This window comes from Phacochoerus africanus, chromosome 9 (assembly GCF_016906955.1).
Source record: "Phacochoerus africanus isolate WHEZ1 chromosome 9, ROS_Pafr_v1, whole genome shotgun sequence".
Lineage (NCBI taxonomy): Eukaryota > Metazoa > Chordata > Mammalia > Artiodactyla > Suidae > Phacochoerus > Phacochoerus africanus.
Window position 1 is genome coordinate 88,665,256 of NC_062552.1, and position 22,861 is coordinate 88,688,116.

At 39.3% G+C, this 22,861-nt stretch overlaps 1 protein-coding gene and 1 pseudogene across 11 annotated transcripts in view; one reads left to right on the forward strand and one right to left on the reverse strand.

Moving 5' to 3' along the window:
- The window catches only part of CHD2 (chromodomain helicase DNA binding protein 2), a 127,605-nt gene that overhangs the window by 68,613 nt on the left and 36,131 nt on the right, over positions 1 to 22,861 (reverse strand). For all 11 annotated transcript variants that reach the window (XR_007137034.1, XR_007137033.1, XM_047796059.1 and 8 more), the window contains 9 exons: positions 21,110 to 21,243; positions 18,859 to 19,084; positions 17,426 to 17,526; positions 15,809 to 15,853; positions 15,453 to 15,631; positions 12,302 to 12,426; positions 8,925 to 9,141; positions 6,432 to 6,521; positions 5,365 to 5,555 (listed from right to left, as the gene is read on the reverse strand). Coding sequence is in view for 9 of the 11 variants with exons in the window: in XM_047796059.1 (XP_047652015.1) it covers positions 5,365 to 5,555; positions 6,432 to 6,521; positions 8,925 to 9,141; positions 12,302 to 12,426; positions 15,453 to 15,631; positions 15,809 to 15,853; positions 17,426 to 17,526; positions 18,859 to 19,084; positions 21,110 to 21,243 (1,308 nt within the window). In the remaining 2 variants the exon portion in view is untranslated. The remainder of the gene's footprint in view (positions 1 to 5,364; positions 5,556 to 6,431; positions 6,522 to 8,924; positions 9,142 to 12,301; positions 12,427 to 15,452; positions 15,632 to 15,808; positions 15,854 to 17,425; positions 17,527 to 18,858; positions 19,085 to 21,109; positions 21,244 to 22,861) is intronic.
- Positions 20,427 to 20,651, forward strand: LOC125135575 (translation machinery-associated protein 7-like; annotated as a pseudogene).

The following is a 22,861-nucleotide window of genomic DNA, read 5'->3' on the forward strand; positions in this document are numbered from 1 at the left end:
GAGCTGTGGTGTAGGTCACAGATACAGCTTGGATCCTACAATGCTGTGGCTGTGGTATAGGTCAGTAGCTGCAGCTGATCAAACCCCTAGCCTGGGAACTTACATATGCTTCATGTGCGGCCCTAAAAAGGCAAATAAATAAATAAGAAAAAAAAAAAACAGCCATAGACAAATGAAGACAGGATTTGTTGTTAGTAGGCCTGCCTTATAAAAATACTAAAGGAAGCCCTCTGGCTAAAAGAAGTGACACATGATGGCAACCTGAATCCACATGAAGAAAGGAAGCACTGGATGATAAAATAAAATGGATAAACACAAAAGACTCTATAAGTATATTTTTCTCTTTTTTTAATTTCCTTAAAAACACAGCTTGAATAAAGCGATAATTATAAAATGGTATATTTAGATTATAACACAAAGGAAGTAAAAATGGAGCCATGCAGAAAAGTTGCAGTATTTTACCAGAATTAAATCAGTATTAATCTTAATATTGTGATAAGATGCATATACTAAATAACCTTAGAGCAACCACTAAAAAAATAAACTTAAAAAAAATCAAGTAACAGGAAAATCTAAGTGGCACACTAACAAATATTTGTTGAAGCAAAAGAAGGCAGTAAAGAAGGGAAAAAAAGGAACAAAAAACATATTTCAATAATTTTTTTTAAATAAATAAGACAAAGACAAAATAGACATAAATCCAACCATATCACTACTTATATTAAATGTAAATGCATTAATAAATACTCCAATCAAAAGACAGATTTTCTGACTAGAGAAAAAAGAGCCAGCTATATGTTATCTATAAGAAACATATTTTAGACTCTAAGAAAGAAATAGATTGAAAGTAAAACAATGGAAAATAGTATACTCTGCAGGAGCTATAATAATATCAAAACAGACCTAAGGAACAAGAAATATTATTGAGATGAAGAGGGACATTTCATAACGACAAAAGGTCGATACACAGGAATGTTTAACAAAAACAAGTGTGCACACACCTACTAACAGAACCCCAAAACTGACAGAAGTGGAAGAAGTAGATCATATTCAACGAGTATAGTTAATCAAAATACTTCATTCTCAATTACTTATAAATCTGAAGTCAGCAGAGACACAGAAGGCTGGAACAAGACTACTAACCAAGCAGACTTAATGGATACTTACTGAACTCTACCCAACAAAACCAGGATAAACATTATTCTTCTAAGTACACATGAACATTCTCCAATATAGAAAACATAACAGACCATATAACAATTCATTTAAAGCATATTCTCCAAGACGAAAAAAAGTAAATTATAAATTATTTGGGAAATACCCAAATTATTGGAAATTAAACGCACTTAAAAAATGCATGAGGAAATCACAAGAGAAATTCAAATAGGTGAAATTTAGATTAAATAGACATTCTTACAAAACTAAGTTAATACGAAATAGATAAAACTAGAATCAGAATTCATCATTGAAAATTCTCCCACAGGAGTTCTGCTGTGGTGTATGGGTTAAGCATCTGACTACAGCAGCTCAGGTTGCTATAGAGGTGTGGGTTCAAGCCCCAGCCTAGAGCAGTGGGTTAAAAGGATCTGGCTTTGCCGCAGTTGAGGCATAGACTGCAGCTGTGTCTCAGATTCAGTTTCTGGCCTGCAAACATCCTTATGCCATGGATGAAACTAATTTCCCACAAAGATTAGCTATGGCTCACAAGGCAACACTACTGAACCCTATCAAACATTTTAAAACAGAAATTACACAAATCTTAAATTGTTTCAGAAAATGGAGCGAATACTCTGTAATTCATTCTATGATTCCAATATTAAAGCCAGGAAAATATCACTAAAACATAAAACCAAAAAAAACTAGAGACTATCATACCTCAGAAACATAGATGGACGGAGTTCCTGTTGTGGCGCAGCAGAAACGAATCCGACTAGGAACCATGAGGTTGTGGGTTCAACCCCTGGCCTTGCTTAATGGGTTAAGGATCCCAGCATTGCCGTGAGCTGTGGTGTAGGTTGCAGGCCCGGCTTGGATCTGGCGTTGCTGTGGCTCTGGCATTAGACCCCTAGCCTGGGAACCTCCATATGCTGAGGGTGCAGCCCTAAAAGGACAAAAGACAAAAAGAAAAGAAAAGAAACAAAGATGGAAAAAAATCTTTAACAAGATATTAACAAACTGAATCTAGCAACACATAAAAAGGATTCAACATCATGACCAAGTCAGATTTACCCCAGGAATGAAAAATTGGCTTAATATCTAAAAAGTAACTAATGTAATATACCATAACGGTAGAATAAAAAACAAAAACCACATGATCTGCTCAACAGGTACAGAAAAACAGCAAGTGACAACCCAACACCCATTTATTATTTAAAAAACTCTCAAAACCTAGGAATACAAGAAAACTTCCTCAAATTGATAAAGGGTATCTACAAAAATTCTCTAACATTCTACTCCCACAAATTCTAATTCAATGTGAAGGCTCTAACCAGTACAATGAGGCAAGAAATAAAAGGCATCCACCTACATTGGAGAAATGAAGAATTATAGTCTTCATTTAAAGATGTGATTCTAGGAGTTCCCGTCATGGGGCAGAGGAAACAAATCCGACTAGGAACCATGAGGTTTCGGGTTCGATCCCTGGCCTCGCTCAGTGGGCTAAGGATCTGGCATTGCCGTGAGCTGTGGTGTAGGTCGCAGATGTAGCTCAGATCCCATGTTTCTGTGGCTGTGCCATAGCCCGTCAGCTATAGCTCCAATTAGACCCCTAGCCTGGGAACCTCCATATGCCACAGGTATGGCCCTAAAAAAAGACAACAGACAAAAATAAAATAAAATAAAGATGTGATTCTAATAAAGCACTATATAATCTAGATTACTTTAAAAAAAATTAAAAACCTCTTCCACTCATAAGATAATTCAATTTAAAAATTTCGATTTGAACATTTTTCAAATTTCAAATTTGGCAAAAGATTTGAACAGACATTTCATCAAAGACATACAACTGGCTAATGAACACATGAAAAGATGTCCAACATTATTAGTCATTATAGAAATTTAAGTCAAAACAAAAATGAGATGCCACTCTATACCCGCTAGAATCTTTTGGATTCTAAACAATACACCAAGTTTTGATGACAATATAGAGAAACTAGAAAATCCAAACATTTCTGATGTGAATGCAAAATGGTACAGTCTCTTTGGAAAATTATTTCTCTTTGGAAAAGTTATTTCTTAAGAAGTTAAATATACATGCTTTCCAAACAACCTGGCAATTCCACTCCTAAATATCTAATAGCATGTCCACACAAAGACAAACTAGCCCTAAACTGACTAGCCCTAAACTGAAGCAGTCCAAACATCCATCAACTGGTAACTGGCTATGTATACAATGGTATACCACTCCATTATAAGAGGTAACTCCTGATAAACTCTGTAACATGAGCAAATATCAAAAATATTATGCAAAGTAAAAGAAACCAAAAATAGAAACACTACTTAACAGGATTCCATACAGAAGAAATTTCTAGAATTCTAGAAAAGGTAAATCCCTAGAGATGAAAGCTAATTAGTGAATGCCAAAAAGCTAGAAGTTGAAGCAGAGGTTAACTACAAACAGGAAAGAGGAAAATATTCTAAAAGTACATTATGGTAGAGTTCCCATTGTGGCTCAGGGGTAATGAGCCTGACTAGTATCCATGAAGACATGGGCTTGATCCCTAGCCTCGCTCAGTGGGCTAAGGACTGACTTGGTGTTGCCGTGAGCTGTGGTATAGGTCACAGACACAGCTTGGATCTGGCGTTGCTGTGGCTGTGGTGTACACTGGCAGGTACAGCTCCAATTCCACACCTAACCTGGGAACTTCCATACACCAAGAGTACAGTCCTAAAAAGACAAAAAATAAAATAAAATAAATTAGAAAGTACATTATGGTGATGGTCGCACAATTCTATAAACTTACTAAAAACATATTGATTTGTGAACTTACAACGGTGCATTTTTTGGTATGTAAATTATATCCCAACAGGGTGTTTAAAAAATAATTAACAGCAAGTGGAGAAAGGGACCATTCCTCTATGTTGCTCATGGCACCCAAAATGCCTTGCTCAGTTTATGGCATATAGTAGGCATTCAAGTCTTTTCTAAATTAAAAAAAAAAAAAAATGTGGCATATTTACCTTTCAAGTTGACAACTCTTAATTGAACTGTTTACTGTATGGCAACATGTGCCATTGACAAAGTAAACAAGAGCCTTACTACTTTTGCTTTTTTGGTTTTTTTTTTTGTCTTTTTGCCTTTTCTAGGGCCACTCCTGTGGCATATGGAGGTCCCCAGGCTAGGGGTCTAATTGGAGCTGTTGCTGCTGGCCTACGCCAGAGCCACAGCAACATGAGATCAGAGCCACGTCTGCGACCTACACCACAGCTCACGGCAACGCCGGATCCTTAACCCACTGAGCAAGGCCAGGGATCAAACCTGCAACCTCACGGTTCCTGGTTGGATTTGTTAACCACTGTGCCACAACGGGAACACCTGAGCCTTGCTACTTTTGAATGCATAATTTAATAACATGGGATGAACAAGGAAATAAGTGATGCCATTTAGAAAATAAAACAGGGTACAGATGATAAGCATAAAAAACTTTAGGTTCAGTGGTCTGAGAATACCTCTAAAAGGAGGTGGTCATATAAGCTGAGGCTAAGAAGTGACCAGCCATATAAAGATAAGGAGGAGGGAAAAAACATTCCAGACAAAAAGAATACCAATGGCTTGGCATATCAAAGGAACAGAAAGATGGCCAGAATGGTCAAAGCACAATGAACAAGGAGAAAGGGGTATGGGATGGGAGTCAAACTAAGTAGGGTACTCCATCGAACATCACTGGATAATTTTAAGTTTCATGAGATGTGCAAACCATCTCTCCCATAAAAATCTTTTCAGTAAAGACACTCCACAATTGTTTAAGAAGATCTAAAGCTGATGCTTTTCTTATCAAAAATTATAATTTAAAATATTTTTTAATGCTTGTCAGACTGTGTACCTTGTATACTTCAATTATATCAAACATCTTATGGCAACAGTGAGGAGGTATGATGTTTCCTATTTACCAATTATTTCCACCAAAGCATTAAATGATTCAAATGTTTGGCAGACAATATGCTTTCCTCCCTAACAGAATGGTTTCTGAGCTTTCTATCATTTGTTATGAAACATTTCACTACATTTGTTGCTGCCTCAAGTTCAATGCTTTGCTTTCCCCAAACCATGCCATCCGTTTTCCCTAAGGTCTCCTAAAAAAAGTTAAAAAGCATTGGCATTTCAGACAGTCTAGCATCTTTTGAAATACATAGGAAGGAGCTTACTTCTCCGGCATAATAAAGTGCAGCAAGGACCAGAGCTCTTTGAGGGAATTCTGAAGAGGGGTCCCCGTAATCAGGAGCCTATGGTTGGACTTGAAATCAATCAGAGTTTTATACAATAAAGAGTCATCATTCTTCAACCGATGGGCTTCATCCACTCCCAGAAAGGCCCAGTTAATACTGCCCAGCACAGTCTAAAGCAAAAACAAAACAGAACGAGCCACCAGGTCAGAAGGGAACCCAAAAGTACTTGCAAGTGTTAATTATCTCTGTACAAATACCATCACAAAGGCATACATAGACACATTTACTCTTCACTGACTTAAAGTATATCAGGACTCTTCTGTTTATTCTATTAGTTGCCAAATTGGTGTCTACTCAAAAGAGCAGGTCATCATCTAAAAGGCATGGGGGGAGGGGTGGCAAGAGGCAGGTCTCTTATGCCAGGTATTGCTGCATGCCTCAAAGCAAAAACACAAAAATGGTATGCTGGGCAAAAACACCACAAAACAACAAATGATTTTGCAGCCTCTCCTTAATTAAGATTCTCCTCTGTCTATTCTCCACCCCACCCCTGAAGCACAGAAACACCAAGAGCCACCAAACTGAACTTCTGTACACTTATTACCACCAACGGGCTTACCCTCCACATACATTTCTTACTAGATGGTAGAAAGGAGATAATTTAAAGAGCTTCGTTTTTCTGCCCTCCTCACAGAAACCATTCACATCATGTGTTCTGAAGAAATCCTTAACAATATGATGGGAAATCTTTGAGATTAACACTCAAGACCAGTTTCCAATGACTGACTGGAATCTCTGGTAAGTTACTGGCCTCAATGCCCTTTCACCCTCTTTAATTCAAGTGGCTTAGGTGACCCAAGGTCCCCTTCAACTATAAGGTTCTGTTCATTTTTTCATAACCTTAATATTCTTCATGGATTTATTCTGTTGTTCATTTGTTTGCTTTTATAAAGAAAGAAAAATAACATGGCAAGTAGGAGGCAAAGACCCTACCATTTGGATACGTCATACTCCAAAATTTAGCCTTTTAGTTACCAATTACATACCTTATCTTTTAAGAGGATCTCATATGTTGTTATAAGCGCATTGAACTTCAGCCGTTTGGTCTGAGAGTGAATCCATTCATATTCTCGTATCTATAAGAAAAAAAAAAGGTAATTAAGATACAATATCTACTTTTACCTTTATCACCAAAGTTTTATGATAGATACAACAGAAATACGCCAAATAAAAATAAAGCTGATTAGAATTTAATGAATACTGTATACTCTAAATTGACCTAAGCAACCAAAGCATAGAGCAATAAGTGTTAGAATTAAAAGATCCGGAGTTCCCGTCGTGGCGCAGCGGTTGACGGATCTGACTAGGAGCCATGAGGTTGCGGGTTCGGTCCCTGCCCTTGCTCAGTGGGTTAACGATCCGGCGTTGCCCTGAGCTGTGGTGTAGGTTGCAGACACGGCTTGGATCCCGAGTTGCTGTGGCTCTGGCGTAGGCCGGTGGCTACAGCTCCGATTCAACCCCTGGCCTGGGAGCCTCCATATGCCGCGGGAGCGGCCCAGGAAATGGCAACAACAACAACAACAACAACAATAACAACAACAACAACAACAAAAAATAAAAATTAAAAAAAAAAAAGACCTATCACTGAGCAGCAAAAACTTTATTGCCAGAATTCAAAGTGTTGTCTCCCCTTGCCCCCCCAATACATTTGACAAAAAAAATGTAATTCAGCAGCAAATAAACCATGGCAACTTGAATTTTTCCAAGGTTCTCAAAGAATGAGAATTTTTAGAAGGAAATATAATTTGATTACTCTTTAAGTAAGGCATACTTTTATTAATAAATAAATTTATTTCTGACTTCTAGCTTGGTCAGAAATTTCATTAATCATACATCAGAAAGACGTGGCCCCCAAGAAAAGAAAGGGAGCCTTATAGGATGAAAATATAATTTATTTGAAAGAGAATAAAGTAAAGGAATACGAAGACTGACACTCATACTGAAGAATAGCGTATATAACTGGATGCCCAGCAAGCACAATGGCCCATGACAACGCTCCTGCAGTTTGGCTGTCAAGTTAGGAACTGGAGAGCAGGTTAAGGAGTGCTGTACGTGATCACCATCAAATAGGAAAAAAAGAACAAAGAAAAGGAGTACAGGAAAGAAAAGAAAATGTCCCTGGCGCCACAATTTTTCAGAGTTTATTTTCTTTGTCTTCACCTTTAAATGCAGTGCTTAAAGCCATTTTGCATTACCTAGAAATCTTTTTTTTCAATGGTTAACAAGGGGATTAAGAAACTTAAGAACTACTCTAATACCTAGAAACTCAAAACTACAGCAATGAAATCTGCCAGAATTTAGGTTAGACAATTTTAAAGAAAATATTTAATAAAAATTTTAATTGGCATGATAATATATGGCATAACACCTCTCTCAAAGGTTTAAGGATTCCTGATGACTTGCGCTTATTATAAGCAATCCCCTAGAAACAGTTTACTCAACATACATACAGTGGTGAAAAGGTAAAGGTCTGGGACTGGACACGTCTTTGTCCCAACCCCAGCTCTGCCACCTTCCAGCTGGCCTGGGGATAAGTGTTAACTCTGAGTTAATTTCTTCATCAGTAAGTTGGAAAGTATATCATCTACTTTGAAGACTATCGAGGAGAGTACAGGTAATATATACAAAACACCTAGCATACAGCATTTTTTAAAAAGTAAGTCATTATCAAGAAAAGATCTGTAAAACAAAGATAAACTTAAGGTTATGTGTTCTAAGCTCCTGATGATCAAGTGAACGTTGATATCAGACAAATAATTCTCATTTCTGCAGCTCTGAAATGGCTCATTGTCTTTTTACTCTTTGTTTTTTGGGGGTTTGTTTTTTGGGTTTTTTTTATCTTTTTTAGGGCTGCACTCACGGCATTTTGGACTTCCCAGGCCAAGGACTGAATCAGAACTGCAGCTACTGGCCTACACCACAGCCACAGCAACGCCAGATCCTTAACTCAATGATGAGGCCAGGGATTGAACCCACATCCTCATGCATAACTAGTCAGGTTCGTTACCCCTGAGCCACAATGGGAACTTCTTATTCCTTTCTTAAAAGTTACACATCCTCATCATCTTAAAAGGTTAGAAAACAAACTCTAAGAACTCAATTATTTTCGGTAATATCTCTGCTCATATAGCAAAACATTCACATTCCACAAGGTATTAACTCTATCTTATAATCTTTCATAAACAAAGCAGATGTGAAAGTACAGAGGACAGAGAGAAGAAAAACTTAATACTGCAATCCAACTCAAGAGAGATTCCCATTCATGTAATGCTGTTTCTTTTCTTTACATAGTAAGCATATGTTTTAAAGACTATCTGAGACTATCTGAAATGTATTTCTGTGATACACAAATCTTCCAATAGCAGGCGCATAGCACAGTGTCAGAATCATAATTTTACTAAAGACTATAACGGCTTTAGGTCAATTTCCAAAATACATTTATAACATAGATTCTATCCCAATTCTTTTTATTTACACACCGTATTTCTGCTCATCAGGTCACCTATGTAAACCACTACGTTAATCTCTGGTGCCCAGATTTCAAACTCCCTCTGCCATGAGGTGAGGGTGGATAAAGGGACGACTATAAGAAAGGGGCCATACAGCTGGTGTTGGTGGAACAGGTAGGAGAGGAATGATATGGTCTGGATGGTCTTTCCTAGGCCCATTTCATCAGCAAGGATTACACTGTTACTTCTGCAGAAAGAAAAAACAAACAAACAAATCATTAGTTCTCAAAAAAAACACATGAGCACAAACAGCAGTGGCATCAGTGCCTCATGATGTCACTGAGCAAGACCCTGGGTGTGAGCCTCAAATGTCTTCCTCTCATCTGCAATTAAGTCTCCTACATAAGATGATAATAGAAGCTTAAAGAGCAGAATAACAAGTATCTAAGTATAATCAAAATTTGGATTACAGAGTTCCTGCTGAGAATCAGCAGGTTAAGGATCTGACACTATCTCCGTGAGGATGTGGGTTCTATCCCCGGTTTCACTGAGTTAAGGATCCGGTGTTGCCACAAGCTACAGTGTAGATCACAGATACAGCTCAGATCTGGCATTGCCGTGGCTGTGGCGTAGGCCTCAGCTGCAGCTCCAATTTGACCCCTGGCCTGAAATGTCCATATGCCCCAGGTGCAGCTGTAAAAAGAAAAAAACAATTTGGATTACTACAAGAGCCTATTCAGACTACATTTTTTATCTTGCATTTTGGTCTTTTACATCTATGCAGTGTAAATACAGAGAAGGCAGGTTTTGTTATACTGGTGTATACAAGCATGTGACCTTGGGTTCCATCGATACAGAAAGCAGGGGCAGACGAGTTATCCCCACTGCTAGTGAACCCTACAGCCTGACAGTCACGAGCCCTTGTTCAAACTGCCCACACATTCCACTGCATGCCCCTGGGCTGTTTAATGTTACCTATACTACTCCCTAGACCTACGTGTTGCGGGTGCACAGAGCTTGTTTGAAACATACTAGTAGTCTACAGCAGAGGTAGGCTGCCAATCAGATCTCTGAATCCCACCCTAAAACTACTGAAGCCGAATATCTGAGAAAGGGCTCAGGAAACTGTATTTCTGGGTTTTGGCTGGGTTGAGGGGGTGGCTGCATCGTCAGCATGCCTAAATTCCTGGGCCAGGGAATGAACCCGAGCCACAGCAATGACACCACCAGATCCTGAGCCACAAGGAAACTCCAGGAATCTATATTTTTAAAACATACTTCTGGTTATTGTGTTAGAGGTATATTCTTTGAACCATACTTTGAGAAATACTGCTCTAGGAGACAGGCTGAATTTCAGCAGTATACTAATAGGAAAGGACTGCCCAAATACAAGAAAAAAAAATAATTAATTTAATTAACACTTAAAAAGAAATAGCCAGAATTGGGCAAGTATATTCACAAAATAGAAAATAGCTTATTTGGCAGGAAATCAGGAATGCATATGTGACATAAAGTTACAAACGTTAAAAAGGTCCCTGAAAACCAGGCCATATAAGGTTTACATACATATAACACGAGCTTTATCAATGGACCAGAGAGAACAAACGTAATAGTCAAGTTAAAGACAACTTAATTGATTAGAAAAACTAGACATTTAATTCACCAAGAAGAGAGAGACTGCTTTGAGTAATTTTCTTCCTATTTCTTTCTTTCTTTTTTTGCTTTTTAGGGCTACACCCACAGCACATGGAAGTTCCCAGGCTAGGGGTCCAATCGGAGCTGTAGCTGCAGGCCTACACCACATCCGTAGCAACATCAGATCTGAGCCTCATCTCCAACCCACACCACAGCTCAGAGCAATGCCAGATCTCTAACCCTCTGAGCGAGGCCAGGGATCAAACCCTCAACCTCATGGCTCCTAGGCAGATTAGTTTCCACTGCGCCACGATGGGAACTCCTCCTTCCTATTTCTCTCACCTTTTCACAACACTGGGTAGGAAACGGGGTTAATTTTCTCAACATTTCCTCTCCCTAGTAAACTACCACCATCTGTTTGTACACATGAAAGTAAATTAGGATTAATTTGCCTGTTTTTTCTGAGACTAGACCAAAACAGCACATTACTTAATCTAAGGTTCCCCTGGCCTAGCAGCTGTCTGGGCCCTTTTCAGCTGATGCTGAATTAGTTTAAAGTAGAAAATGCTGGCTCAGAACTCCTATATGAAACATAGCATGACTCTGGACAAGAGCTCCTAAGAGCCCTCAACTGTAAAATAAGAGCGTTAGCTTTGCAACTTCTCATGGCTCCACCTAGCTTTCTAACCAGCCCTTAGAAGATCCGGTCTCACTGATCTCTGAAAGAGAAACAGTTTTCAAGCAATTTAGAACATTTACATCAGACTTCCATTCTCAGTCATAGAAACTGAATCCCCTCAAGATCTCGGATTCGCATATTCAATGTTAAAAACTACGTGAGTTTTTACAAGATAAAGAGTAATAGTTCAATTGAGAAAGTCATTGTAAAAGTGTCTCCATGACTAAAAAATATCTTTTCAGCACTGAGAAAGAAGTTCACATGTTTTCATTTTCAGGCTGTAGTCTATTTCTGAAATAAGAAATCTTGCTTTACCATGAAACACTGAAGAAATTAAGAGTTTGCATATGGGGAAGGAATTTGTAGACACACATTAAAGGTACTTTGCACACAGGATGCTCCATGAGGACAGGGAAATCCTTTCTTTTCTTGCTTAAATTCTCAAGGCCTGTATGAGTCCCTGATGCACAGTAATTAGGGGGGATTTAAATTTGCAATTGAATTTGATGAATAAAATTTATAAGTACATCCTCAAAGAACCGTTAAACCTCAAGTGCTATTATTGTGCCCCCCCCCCATAAGACTAAGGTGAACTTGTCACAAAAAGTAAAGGATACTTTCACAAGCTCAACAGAGAACTTTCTCTACCTGGGATGACCTATACAGCAACTGCAGGACAAGGGATCACACTTCTCAGCACTACCACATGCAATTTCCAGTTTCCCTGGTCTAAAAAGAAAAATAAACGGGAAAAAAGACATTTTCTTCTTTTTTTTTTTTTTTTCCTGAGAATAACTCCTTCCACACCAAAGATTTGGGCAAATTATCCTGCTACTTATACTCATGAATAACACAGTATGACATAGGTCTCCGGCTATGACAAATTACCCCCTAAATAACTAAATAACAAAGTATTCTTTACTTCAGGCTAAAGTGGTATTACACATACATAGAGAGTCCCAGAAGTGACTTCTCTCAATCACATAATTTAATTCTATAATATACAATAGGAAGAAGTTATTCTTTGCATCCAACAAGAAAAGAAAAAAGTCAAAAATAGTAAAGAAAATTTCAAACATATTTTTCTACCTACTTGCACCAGGAGTGAGCAAGCCAGTTGAGACCTTCTAGCTGATAATCTCGGAGCTCCAGATTCTCTCCTCCTAAATATGCTGGCTGTTTCTTTAAAGCCACAAATCGTGGTCTCTGCTTCAGAGCCTGAAAAACAAAATATGACAAAGCCCAGGTCTGAAGAAAACCTTCTTCCCTCTTTCTATGTTAAATGCTAGCCATGATTCCTGTGCTCTACACCAAAGCATAAGAATTCAAATTTTACAGCTGAATCACCAACCCCACCCAACCAACCATGAGCTGCTACGTCCCATGGCCAGATTGCATCGGAAATATTTTTTAGTTATTGCTCTTTTCCAGAAATAAGTTTGTGAACATCATTAAATAGCACTTACTTTACATTAGCTCCACTGTACAGCAGTAAGTCTCCTATTTTCACCTCTATGTTACCTTATTCTAAACAGCACAAAACAATGCCTCTGGGAAAGTCTGTATATGCTAAATGCAGCAGAACTTTACCATACAGCATTTGTAAATTCTGAAATGCAGCCCACCTACCTTGAACCCCCAACTGTGTGAGTTTGGTTTTCTGAAGGAAAGGATGCTGCTTTCACCTCCAGAGGTGTGAAGAATTGGCAGTCTAGTAAAGCCATGCCTCTATGGTTTGCACAAAATGTGGATTCTGTGGCCAAATCAGTTTGGGAAACAATGGATTAAAAAGTTATATAAATTTCATTACTCATGACTTTCCAAAGTCTAACATGCTTGTATATGCAGTGAACTTACAGGAGAAATTCATTCAGGAATGCTTCCCAAAGTTATTTGGCCACAATAGTCTTTTCTCAGGGAGCATTTCTCTGAAGATTAGCATTCTATAGAATTAGTGCCTTATTATGAGAAGTATCATCCTAATAATGTATTTGATAAGGTAATTATGGATAGTTTCAGCTCTCCTCTGTGAGCAACTGGCAGTAAATGAAATCAGATGCCTCACTCTCCCCACCAAAAACTGGTTGTCCACTTTCACCAAGTCTCCCCATGATGCTCCTCCCATCCAGTCCTTCCACCCACTGCTACTCCCCTGGTCCTCACACTACTTCTTCCTTCATGGACATCTTCCTGGTGGGACCTTCTGGCTTTGATGACTGATTGTGTGATGTCTCCTATACAATGCATTAGATGAAACTTTTTCTTTTTCCTTCTTCTTCTCTTTTTTTTTTTTTTCTTAGGAGCCGCACCAAAGGCATATGGAAGTTCCCAGGCTAGCGGTTGAATTGGAGCTGCAGCTGCCGGCCTATACCACAGCCACAGCAATGTTAGATCCTGGCTGCGTCTGCGACCTATACCACAGCTGGGGCACCACCAGATCCTTATCCCACTGAGCGAGGCCAAGGATAAAATCCGCATCTTCATGGATCCTAGTTGGTTGGGTTTGTTAACCACTAAGCCACCAAGGGAACTCCAAATGAAACTTTCTAAATGAAATACTGTTTCCTGCCTGCTGCTCTACTCAGGAGGGTGAGCTTATTATTAATATCCATAGGATAAAGTTAAAGTACCCTTCAAGGTATTCAAGATACACACACTCTGAACTGCCAACATCACCTCCCTCTCTTCCAACCCCGAAGTCTGGAAGTCCTCCTACTGCATTATAAGAATATCTCTCTTTTTTTGGCTTTTTGGGGCCACACCTGCAACATATGGGAATTCCCAGGCTAGGGATGGATTTGGAGCTGCAGCTGCTGGCCTTCACCACAGCCATAGCAATGCCAGATCCAAGCTGCATCTTCGACCTATGCAGCAGCTTGAGGAATTGCCAGATCCTTAACCCACTGAGCGAGGCAAGGGATCCAACCAACATCCTCACAGACACTTATCTGAGCTTCTTTAATCCGCTGAGCCACAACAGGAACTCCAAAAACATCTTTCTCTTGATATCTTTCATGGAAGGGCAATAACCTCAGACCCCTTTTGCTGTCTATCCAGCTCCAATCTATTCTTCAAGGATCATGGCACTTCAAATGCCATGATTTCCTCTTGTTTTACAACCCCTTCAGGAGTTCAGGTCATGGTGCAACAGAAACGAATCCAACTAGTTACCATGAGGTTTTGGGTTCAATCCCTGGCCTCGATCAGTGGCTTAAGGATCCAGCACTGCCATGAGCTGTGGTGCAGGTCGCAGACACGGCTCGAACCTGGCGTTGCTGTAGCTGTGGTATAGGTCGGAAGCTGTAGCTCCGATTAGACCCTTAGCCTGGGAACTTCCATATGCCACGTGTGCAGCCTTTTAAAAAGACAAAAAACAAACGAACAAAAAAAAACCTTCAATGATTCCTGGAGCTCAGTGACTTCTACCTCTGTACATACTCTTTATCACACTCACTGACCTCCAACTACACACTGCTTTTCACAGAACGGCTTGGAGCCGTGGATTTGAATGGCGACTTCTCAGAGACAGACCCCGTATCTCACACATACTTTTACTGCCAAGGACCCAAGCGTACCTTTACACAGGGAATGAATTCCAACGAAAGAAAAGGATCTGTACAGGGAATGAATTACAACAAAAGAAAGAGATCTGCCTATATAGTTTCTAACTATATACACTCTCCTTTCCTGTCACTTCTCTTCAAAGTGCTTAAACGCTTTCAAGTATTCTCCATAGTTATCTCTAATTAGACATACCTAACTCTGTAAACAGTAAGATTAAGGAAGTCAGAAAAGCTATTATATAATTCATCCTCTCCTTTTGTTTTAATTATTCTTTTATTTTTCAGGCCACACTTGCAGCATATGGAAGTTCCCAGCTAGGGGTCAAATCAGAGCTGTAGCCGTCAGCCTACACCACACCCATAGCAACTTGGGACCCGAGCCACATCTGTGACCTACACCACAGCTCATGGCAACACCAGATCTTTAACCCACTGAGTGGGGCCAGGAAGCGAACCTGCATTCTCATGGATACTAGTCAGGTTCATTACCGCTGAGCCATGAGGGGAACTCCCTGTTTTAATTATTTTCCTTTGATGTCAAGGTTAAGTCAGCTTCTTTCACTTCAAAATGGGAGTTAGCATTTACTTTTGCAGTGTTTTATCTTCCCAACATCTATGTGGCCAACGCTTTGTAGCAATATACCTTTCCCCTGAAAATTCAAAAGCCAGCAATCACCACACCTTGCATTCTCTTGTTGGGATGGTTTTTGAATTATTCCGACTATGGAAGCTGTCAATGCAGCTCTGGAATTTCTTTCCAATCAAGGCTTCATCTTCCCAGCTGCACTCTGAATAGGGCAGTCCCATCCATTTGCATAGATACTCAGGTTCATTTGATGGTGCCGGCTTCCGACTGTGAGCTATTTCACATATAAAAATTTATAGATCAGCAACTGTCAATCAAAGGAGAGGAGTGACATTCTGTTTTATGTGTAATCAATGAAAGAAACACCATATGGCAAAACTGTAAATACTCTGCAAAACATGAACTGCTCTTAAGTGCTAAACAACATTTATAAACAAGATCTCTTGCTTACCTGGAAAATCTGTCTGACCCAATGTAGATTTGCTTGTCTTCACAGCTAAATAAATGGAAAATTAAGTAAGTTATTATCATAACCAAGAAGAGAGTGACATTTGTGGTCCTACGTGTAAGAGCAGAGATATACTTTACTATCTCACATCTTAAAAAAAAAGAAAATCAGGAGTTCCCGTCGTGGCGCAGTGGTTAACGAATCCGACTAGGAACCATGAGGTTGCGGGTTCGGTCCCTGCCCTTGCTCAGTGGGTTGGCGATCCGGCGTTGCTGTGAGCTGTGGTGTAGGTTGCGGACGTGGCTCGGATCCCGCGTTGCTGTGGCTCTGGCGTAGGCTGGTGGCTACAGCTCCGATTGGACCCCTGGCCTGGGAACCTCCATATGACCGCGGCCCAAGAAATAGCAACAACAACAACAAAAGACAAAAAGACAAAAGACCAAAAAAAAACAAAAAACAAAAAAAAAAGAAAATCAGTCTTATCCTCATGGTCCTGGTCTAGCTATCACCCCATTTATACGTCCCTCCTTCACAACAAAGCTCCCAAGGGAGTTGTTTTCATTTACTGCCCCTCACCCTCTCTGAAGCCACCCCATCGGGTCTGCATCCCCGCCACCTCATGGATCCACCTCACCAGTGCCAGGCCTATTGCCAAGTTGAAGGATCAAGTCTCAGTCCTCACTGCCTTCGACAGCAGCGTCTCCCGCTCCCCGAGTCGTGTGAATCACCTGGCTTCCAGCACACCTCCCTCTCCTGGTTCCCCTCCTACCTCACTGGCTGTTCTTTCTCACTATCCTTTGCTGCCTTCTTCCTGACTTCTGAAGGCTGGAATGCTCTGACATCTAAGCTCACCACGTATACAGTTCTGATGATCCCATTAAATCGTAGGTTTTATGTACTATCTCTAATACTGAGCAATCTGGAGTTCCCATCGTGACTCAGTGGTTAATGAACCTGACTAGTAACTATGAGGTTGCAGGTTCGATCCAGTGGGTTAATGACCCGGCGTTGCCATGAGCTGTGGCATAGATCACAAACGTGGCTCAGATTCCATGTTGCTGTGGCTGTGGCGTAGGTCGGCAGCTACAGCTCCAATCTGACACCTAGCCTAGGAACCTCCATATGCCATGAGTGCGGCAATTAAAAAAAAAAAAAAAAAGAAAGAAAGAAAGAAAAAAAAACTGAGAAATCCTCTAATTTAACTCTCCAACCCAGACTTAGAGTTCTAAACTCCAGGCTCACATACACCACAGCCTTCACAATACTATCCACTCAGATGACTGAGAAGTATTATCAAACAGATAAATATCAAACTAAGCTCTTGATTTTCACTCCAAAAATCAGCCCTTCTATTAATAATCTTCCTATTTCAGTAAATGGTACCTCTGGTCACAAGTCAAAAATCTTGGCCTCATCCTCGCCATCTCTTTCTCTCATCCTCCACCTCCAAATCTACCAGCAAATCTTGTTAGTTTTCCCTTCAAGTTAATCTAGGTACCTATGTGTTCTCAAGAAGTTCACCTACAAAAATTCATTTTTAAATATATATTACTGGCAAAAGAAAAAGCGCCATTATTCCTAGAGCTCAAATACTATTTAAATGAGTTTCCATGTACTTACCTATTACTCTTTCCACTATCTGATACTGTTTATTCAGCTCCGAGGCCAGCTCTTGTTGGCAGTTGAAATATTCCACATCTTCAGGAGAAACTTTCCCTAACCTGGACAGAGAAAGACAGAAAAAGTACATACTTATCAGATTTGGGAGAATCCATACATATTTACCAAAACAAAGTCAAGGCAGGAAAGGAAAGGAAACTTAGTCTTTACTTCCATCTATCCCTTTAGTAATTTTTTACTAGTAATTAGGCCAGAGATTTTTACAAAAAAACATGACTTGTAGAAAATACTAAAAACCTTAGACTTATACTAGTTCTCTCTGATGTGGCCTATTTATAAAGAAACCTAAAATTACTATTTTGTATAATAAATTCATGTGATCTCATGTGATAAATTCATATATCTTAACAGATGAGGACAAGAAAACTGTTCCAGATTTAAAAGAAAACATGCCATTTTTCCATATATGTATGGGCTTTAGGAGTGATTAAATGTGCCTTTTTTTGGAAAACTAGTTATTCTTAGTTATGAGGACAACACTTGGAATTAAGTAATACCATACTTTTGAGGATTTTAAATTTCTAAATGTTTTATAACTTAACTCCTATCTTAGGGATACATACCTCTGCTTTTGACTCAAAGGAAAAATATGTGATTTACTGAAATAGCACATTTTGCATAGTAATAAAACGGGAATCAGAACCCATTTTGTCCCTATTCCTAACATAAAATAATCTGATCACATGACACTGACAGGGATGTCTTCAGGGGCAACTTAATACTTCTTATTACTCTGCCAGGTTTGTGTGTGCTGTAGCCCCACAAATTTCTCATACACGACCTATCACATTCAAAGCTTTAAGTAAACTAAAAACCATGGGCTATCATAGTTTCAGAATATTTCTGGCACATCATTTCTATAAATTGTGTAGAACCAAGATCAGCTTTAAGTGTACCATTACCCAGAGAACTCTAGAATATTAATTCCTGACATCTCAGCCACCCAAGCACAACCACAGAAAAGAAGCAAGGTGCTTAAGAACATTAGCTTTGGACTCAGGCTGCCGGAACTCCAATCCTGGGCCCACTCACAGAGTTGCTCTGTACCTGAATCTCCCCGTCTACAACATCTTGTTCAACAGTACAAGTCTCATAGGGTTATTGTGAGGATTAAAGAGATGATGTCTGAAAAATGCTCCATATGCTTGTTATTAATATTAAACTCTACAAATTTGATGGCTATACACAAAAATATATAGTCTCTTAAGGTCACGATTTCATAAAACGTTAACTATGGATGGCTCTATGTTCATTCAGATGATTTAGGCAAAATTTGATATCCTAGACAGCCTTGTTTCTCTATGCACCATTTAAAAACCTTCCCTTCCCTCAGGAGGCAAATATATTTCTTTGGTCCAGGACAGATAACGTACCACTGCTTGATTTCATCCTCTTTCTTCTTGAAGTTCTCTAGTTTTTTAAGACCCTTCACTTTCTGTTGCTGCAAGGACTCTTCACTCTCCCACGTGCTGTGGATATATGACCAGCCTTTCCACTTGATGAGGTACTGAACTTCACCTTCATCCTTTTCAGAATCAAAGTCGCCACTAGGGTCTCCATTAGCTTCAACTGCATATACAGTAGTAGAAGCTCCAGTGGCTGCAAAAGGATTCAATGAAATTTTAGAAAGTATATTAATCCAGGCACTGAAAAGCCTTCCAGGTACATAATCATCTATAGGAGCTCTTTCTGGATGAAGCACTAAAATCCTTTAACTTGAAATAAGCAGATATTCACAAACAATTCAAGGATGAACATGAGCAACAAACTTCAACTATTTTCAAAATGCAAACCCAATTTTTACAATAAAAAACATTCCAGACAGGTGGGGGGTAGGAATGGATTGGGGGTTGAGATTAGCATATGCACCTATTGCATATGGAATGATTCTTCCAACAGGGACCTGCTGTACAGCACAGGGAACACTACCCAATGTTCTATGATAATTTACATGTGAAAAGAATCCGAAAAAGAATGACTATGTACTGAATCACTTCATTGTACCCCAAACATTACTGCAACATTATAAACCAACCGTTTTTCAATAAGATTTTAAAATATGAAATAAACAGGAGTTCCCACTGTGGTGCAATGGTTTAAGAATCTAACTGCAGTGGCTCAGGTCACTAGTGGAGGTGCGGGTTGGATCCCCAGCCAGGCACAGTGGGTTGAAGGCCAGCAGTTGCTGCTCAGGTTGAAGATGCAGCTCAGATTCAATCCCTGGCCTAGGAACTTTCATATGCTGCGGGTGCAGCCTTGAAGAAAAAAAAAATGAAATCAATAAAAAACATTCCAAAATTTACTGGTGAAATTCAAGAAATCTTTGTGTCTTAGCACGATAAAAATCAAACAGCAACGTTCTTTTGTTTTGGTCAGTACTAACTTAAAAAACAAATCTATCTCTCTAGGAATACTAAGAACAAGGTAAAAAAATTTTAAATCTCCCCTATCACCCATCCACTCGAAGTTCTCTACCAACCCTGTTAATCTGAAGCGAGGCTGGATGAAAAAAGACAATGAAAATGGAATTAGGTATTATTTTGATACTTCCTATATGGAAAGGTAACTTTCAAAAACTGAGTTATGAAATATCTCAATTTGGATATAAAAAATTCTTCACTATTGCCCAAATAAGTATTTAACCAGTCTGATACTTAACCTAAAGGTAGATTCACTTAATCTTAATAAGGAGGAATCTCTGCTACATCACTGCTTTTAAAGATATTAACATACTTTTAACTACCTTAATTTTAAAATCTTGAAGACATAACAGAACACTGCCCTACAGTCTCAGCTCTGAGACATCAAAATTGAGTCAGAAAAACTTCCGCATTTCACAACAAATATGAGCATGGACTGAAATTCATCCTTTAGGAGCTGAATACATAAAATCTGGGCCTTTCTTACTGAGCAGATATAAAAAGTAACTTGCTGGCTTTCAATGGTAGTGTCTGGGGAAGGGGCAACAGGTGACATATCTGGCCACAAAGGTGGCAAGAAGCCCCTGAAGCAACCCAAGAAGCAGGCCAAGGAGATGGGACAAGGAAGATAAGGCATTCAAGCAGCAAGAGAAAGAGGAACGAAAGTAATTCAAGAAGCTAAAAGCAGAGGCTATGGTGAAGGGCCCCTGATCACAGGCAGGATTAAGAAATCTGATAAAAAGTAAGCTATTTTAGGAGTTCTCATTGTGGCACAGTAGAAGTGAATCCAACTAGTATCCATGAAGATGGGGGTTCGATCCCTGGCCTTGCTCAGTGAGTTAAGGATCCAGCATTGTCGTGAGCTGTGGTGTAGGTCACAGACGCAGCTCAAATCTGGTGTGGCTGCGGCTGTGGCACAGGCTGGCAGCTGTATCTCCGATTCAACCCCTAGCTGTGGAATTTCCATATGCTGTGGGAGCAGCCCTAAAAAGGAGGAAAAAAAAAAAAAAAAAGTAAGCTGTTTCCTATGTCTGAGGCAATGATGATCTTAACTCCACTCCTGTTTAAACATCTGGATTCCCTGCCACAACATCTGTTGCCACCTACAGCTCCTATGAAGGACTGTCTTAGAGCCTGTTGTGATTTAAGAATCAACTTTTATTAAAAAAAAAAAAAAAGTAATTTTCTCCCCAAAGACACATACCTCCTTTCTTTCCCAGCCTTGAATCTAAGACCTTTTCAATAGTTTCACTATTATCCTGTTGTTCATCAACTCCTTCTCCGGTCATTTCAATGAGGTCATCTGAGTCAGTCTCAAAGTCATCGTCTTCTTTGTAACTGCGTGAGGAATAATGCCGAATAAATGAAAAACTATTTTTTCAAACACCATATGTGATAATATCCTTAGAATAAGGACCCATATTCCCTTTTAGCTCCAATATGCTGGTTTACAGATCAGCCACAGATAAAGTGGGCACAAAGTTCATCTTTTTCCTAAAGAATTAATACCTGCTCATAGACAGCTGCAGGAAGGCTACCTCATATTTCAAAATAAAAACAGAAGATGGTGATTTTTTTGTAAGTAAGACATAGAAAACCACAAAGACACTCCTATGTTTTCATTCCTTAATGAGATCATTACTATGTATAATAAGGAAACAATTTCAAAGAAAGAAAATGCATGATAAATGGAAGAAACTGTTACTATTTCATTAGATTAAAACCCTGCATTTTGTCTCTTAATAGTAAGAATATGAAATTTAAGTAATCTCAACTTTCACTGAGAACATTATGAGCATAATTTTTGGTTACAAGATATTAAAACCTTCCACCATGTATAAACAACAAATGGTATGGAAGTTACTCAAGAAAAAAACACAATTCTGGATTCAGTGCAGCTGTAGGATTTTCCTCCTAAGCTACACACTAACATACATAAAACCCAGCCCTAGCTTTCAAATTATTAACTGAATGCACTGGACAGATTATTAATAACTCCAACACTCAGTTTCACCATCTCTAAGTAGACCAAAAGAAACCTGCATATCCTCCTCTAAAAGGAAGTTAAATGTTTTGATTCATATAAAGTTAAATATTTGTTTGCATATATCTACTCCTTTATTTCATTTTCTATTAATGTTTCATATCCTATCAGAATGCTTGATAAAATTACTATATCCAAATGACAATACATAAGCTGAAACTTAGAACAATGTGTCTGAGCACATTCAGAGAAACGCAGAATTAAAAACACAATGCAAATGTCTTTCCTAAAAAAGAATGTTATGGAGGTCCCATCGTGGCGGAGCAGAAACAAATCCGACAAGGATCCATGAGGTTGCAGGTTCAATTCCTGGCCTCACTCAGTGGGTTAAGGATCCAGCATTGCCATGAGCTGTGGTGTAGGCTGCAGACACGGCTCAGATCCCACGTGGCTATGGCTGTGGTGTAGGCCGGCAGCTGTAGCTCCGACAAGACCCCTAGCCCAGGAACTTCCATATGCTGGGAGTGTGGCCCTTAAAAAAAAAAAAGAATGTTATAAAATAGTGAAGACAGGGAGTTACCGTGTGTCACAGCAGGTTAAGGATCAAGCTTTGTCACCGCAACAGCTCAGGTTGCTGCTGTGGCTCAGTTCAATCCCTGGCCTGGGAACTTCCACATGTCCCCAGTGTGGCCAAAAAAAAAAAAAAAAAACCCATAGTGACAATACCACCACCACCACCTGAACAAAACATGAACTTGAAGTAGTTGAAGGCTTGAAATAAGGTATCACTATTCCTGTTGGCCAATGCCATTCTTTTTGCAAGAACTGTAGCCAGATTTCTGAATACGACCTCAAGACATGGGTCGTTATTTCTGCCTATCAAATGCCTAATCCTGGACTTCTTAGAACAAAGTTCCAGCCAACTTCACTATCATCATCCCTCATACAAATGAAAACCTTCTGTGGCTTCAC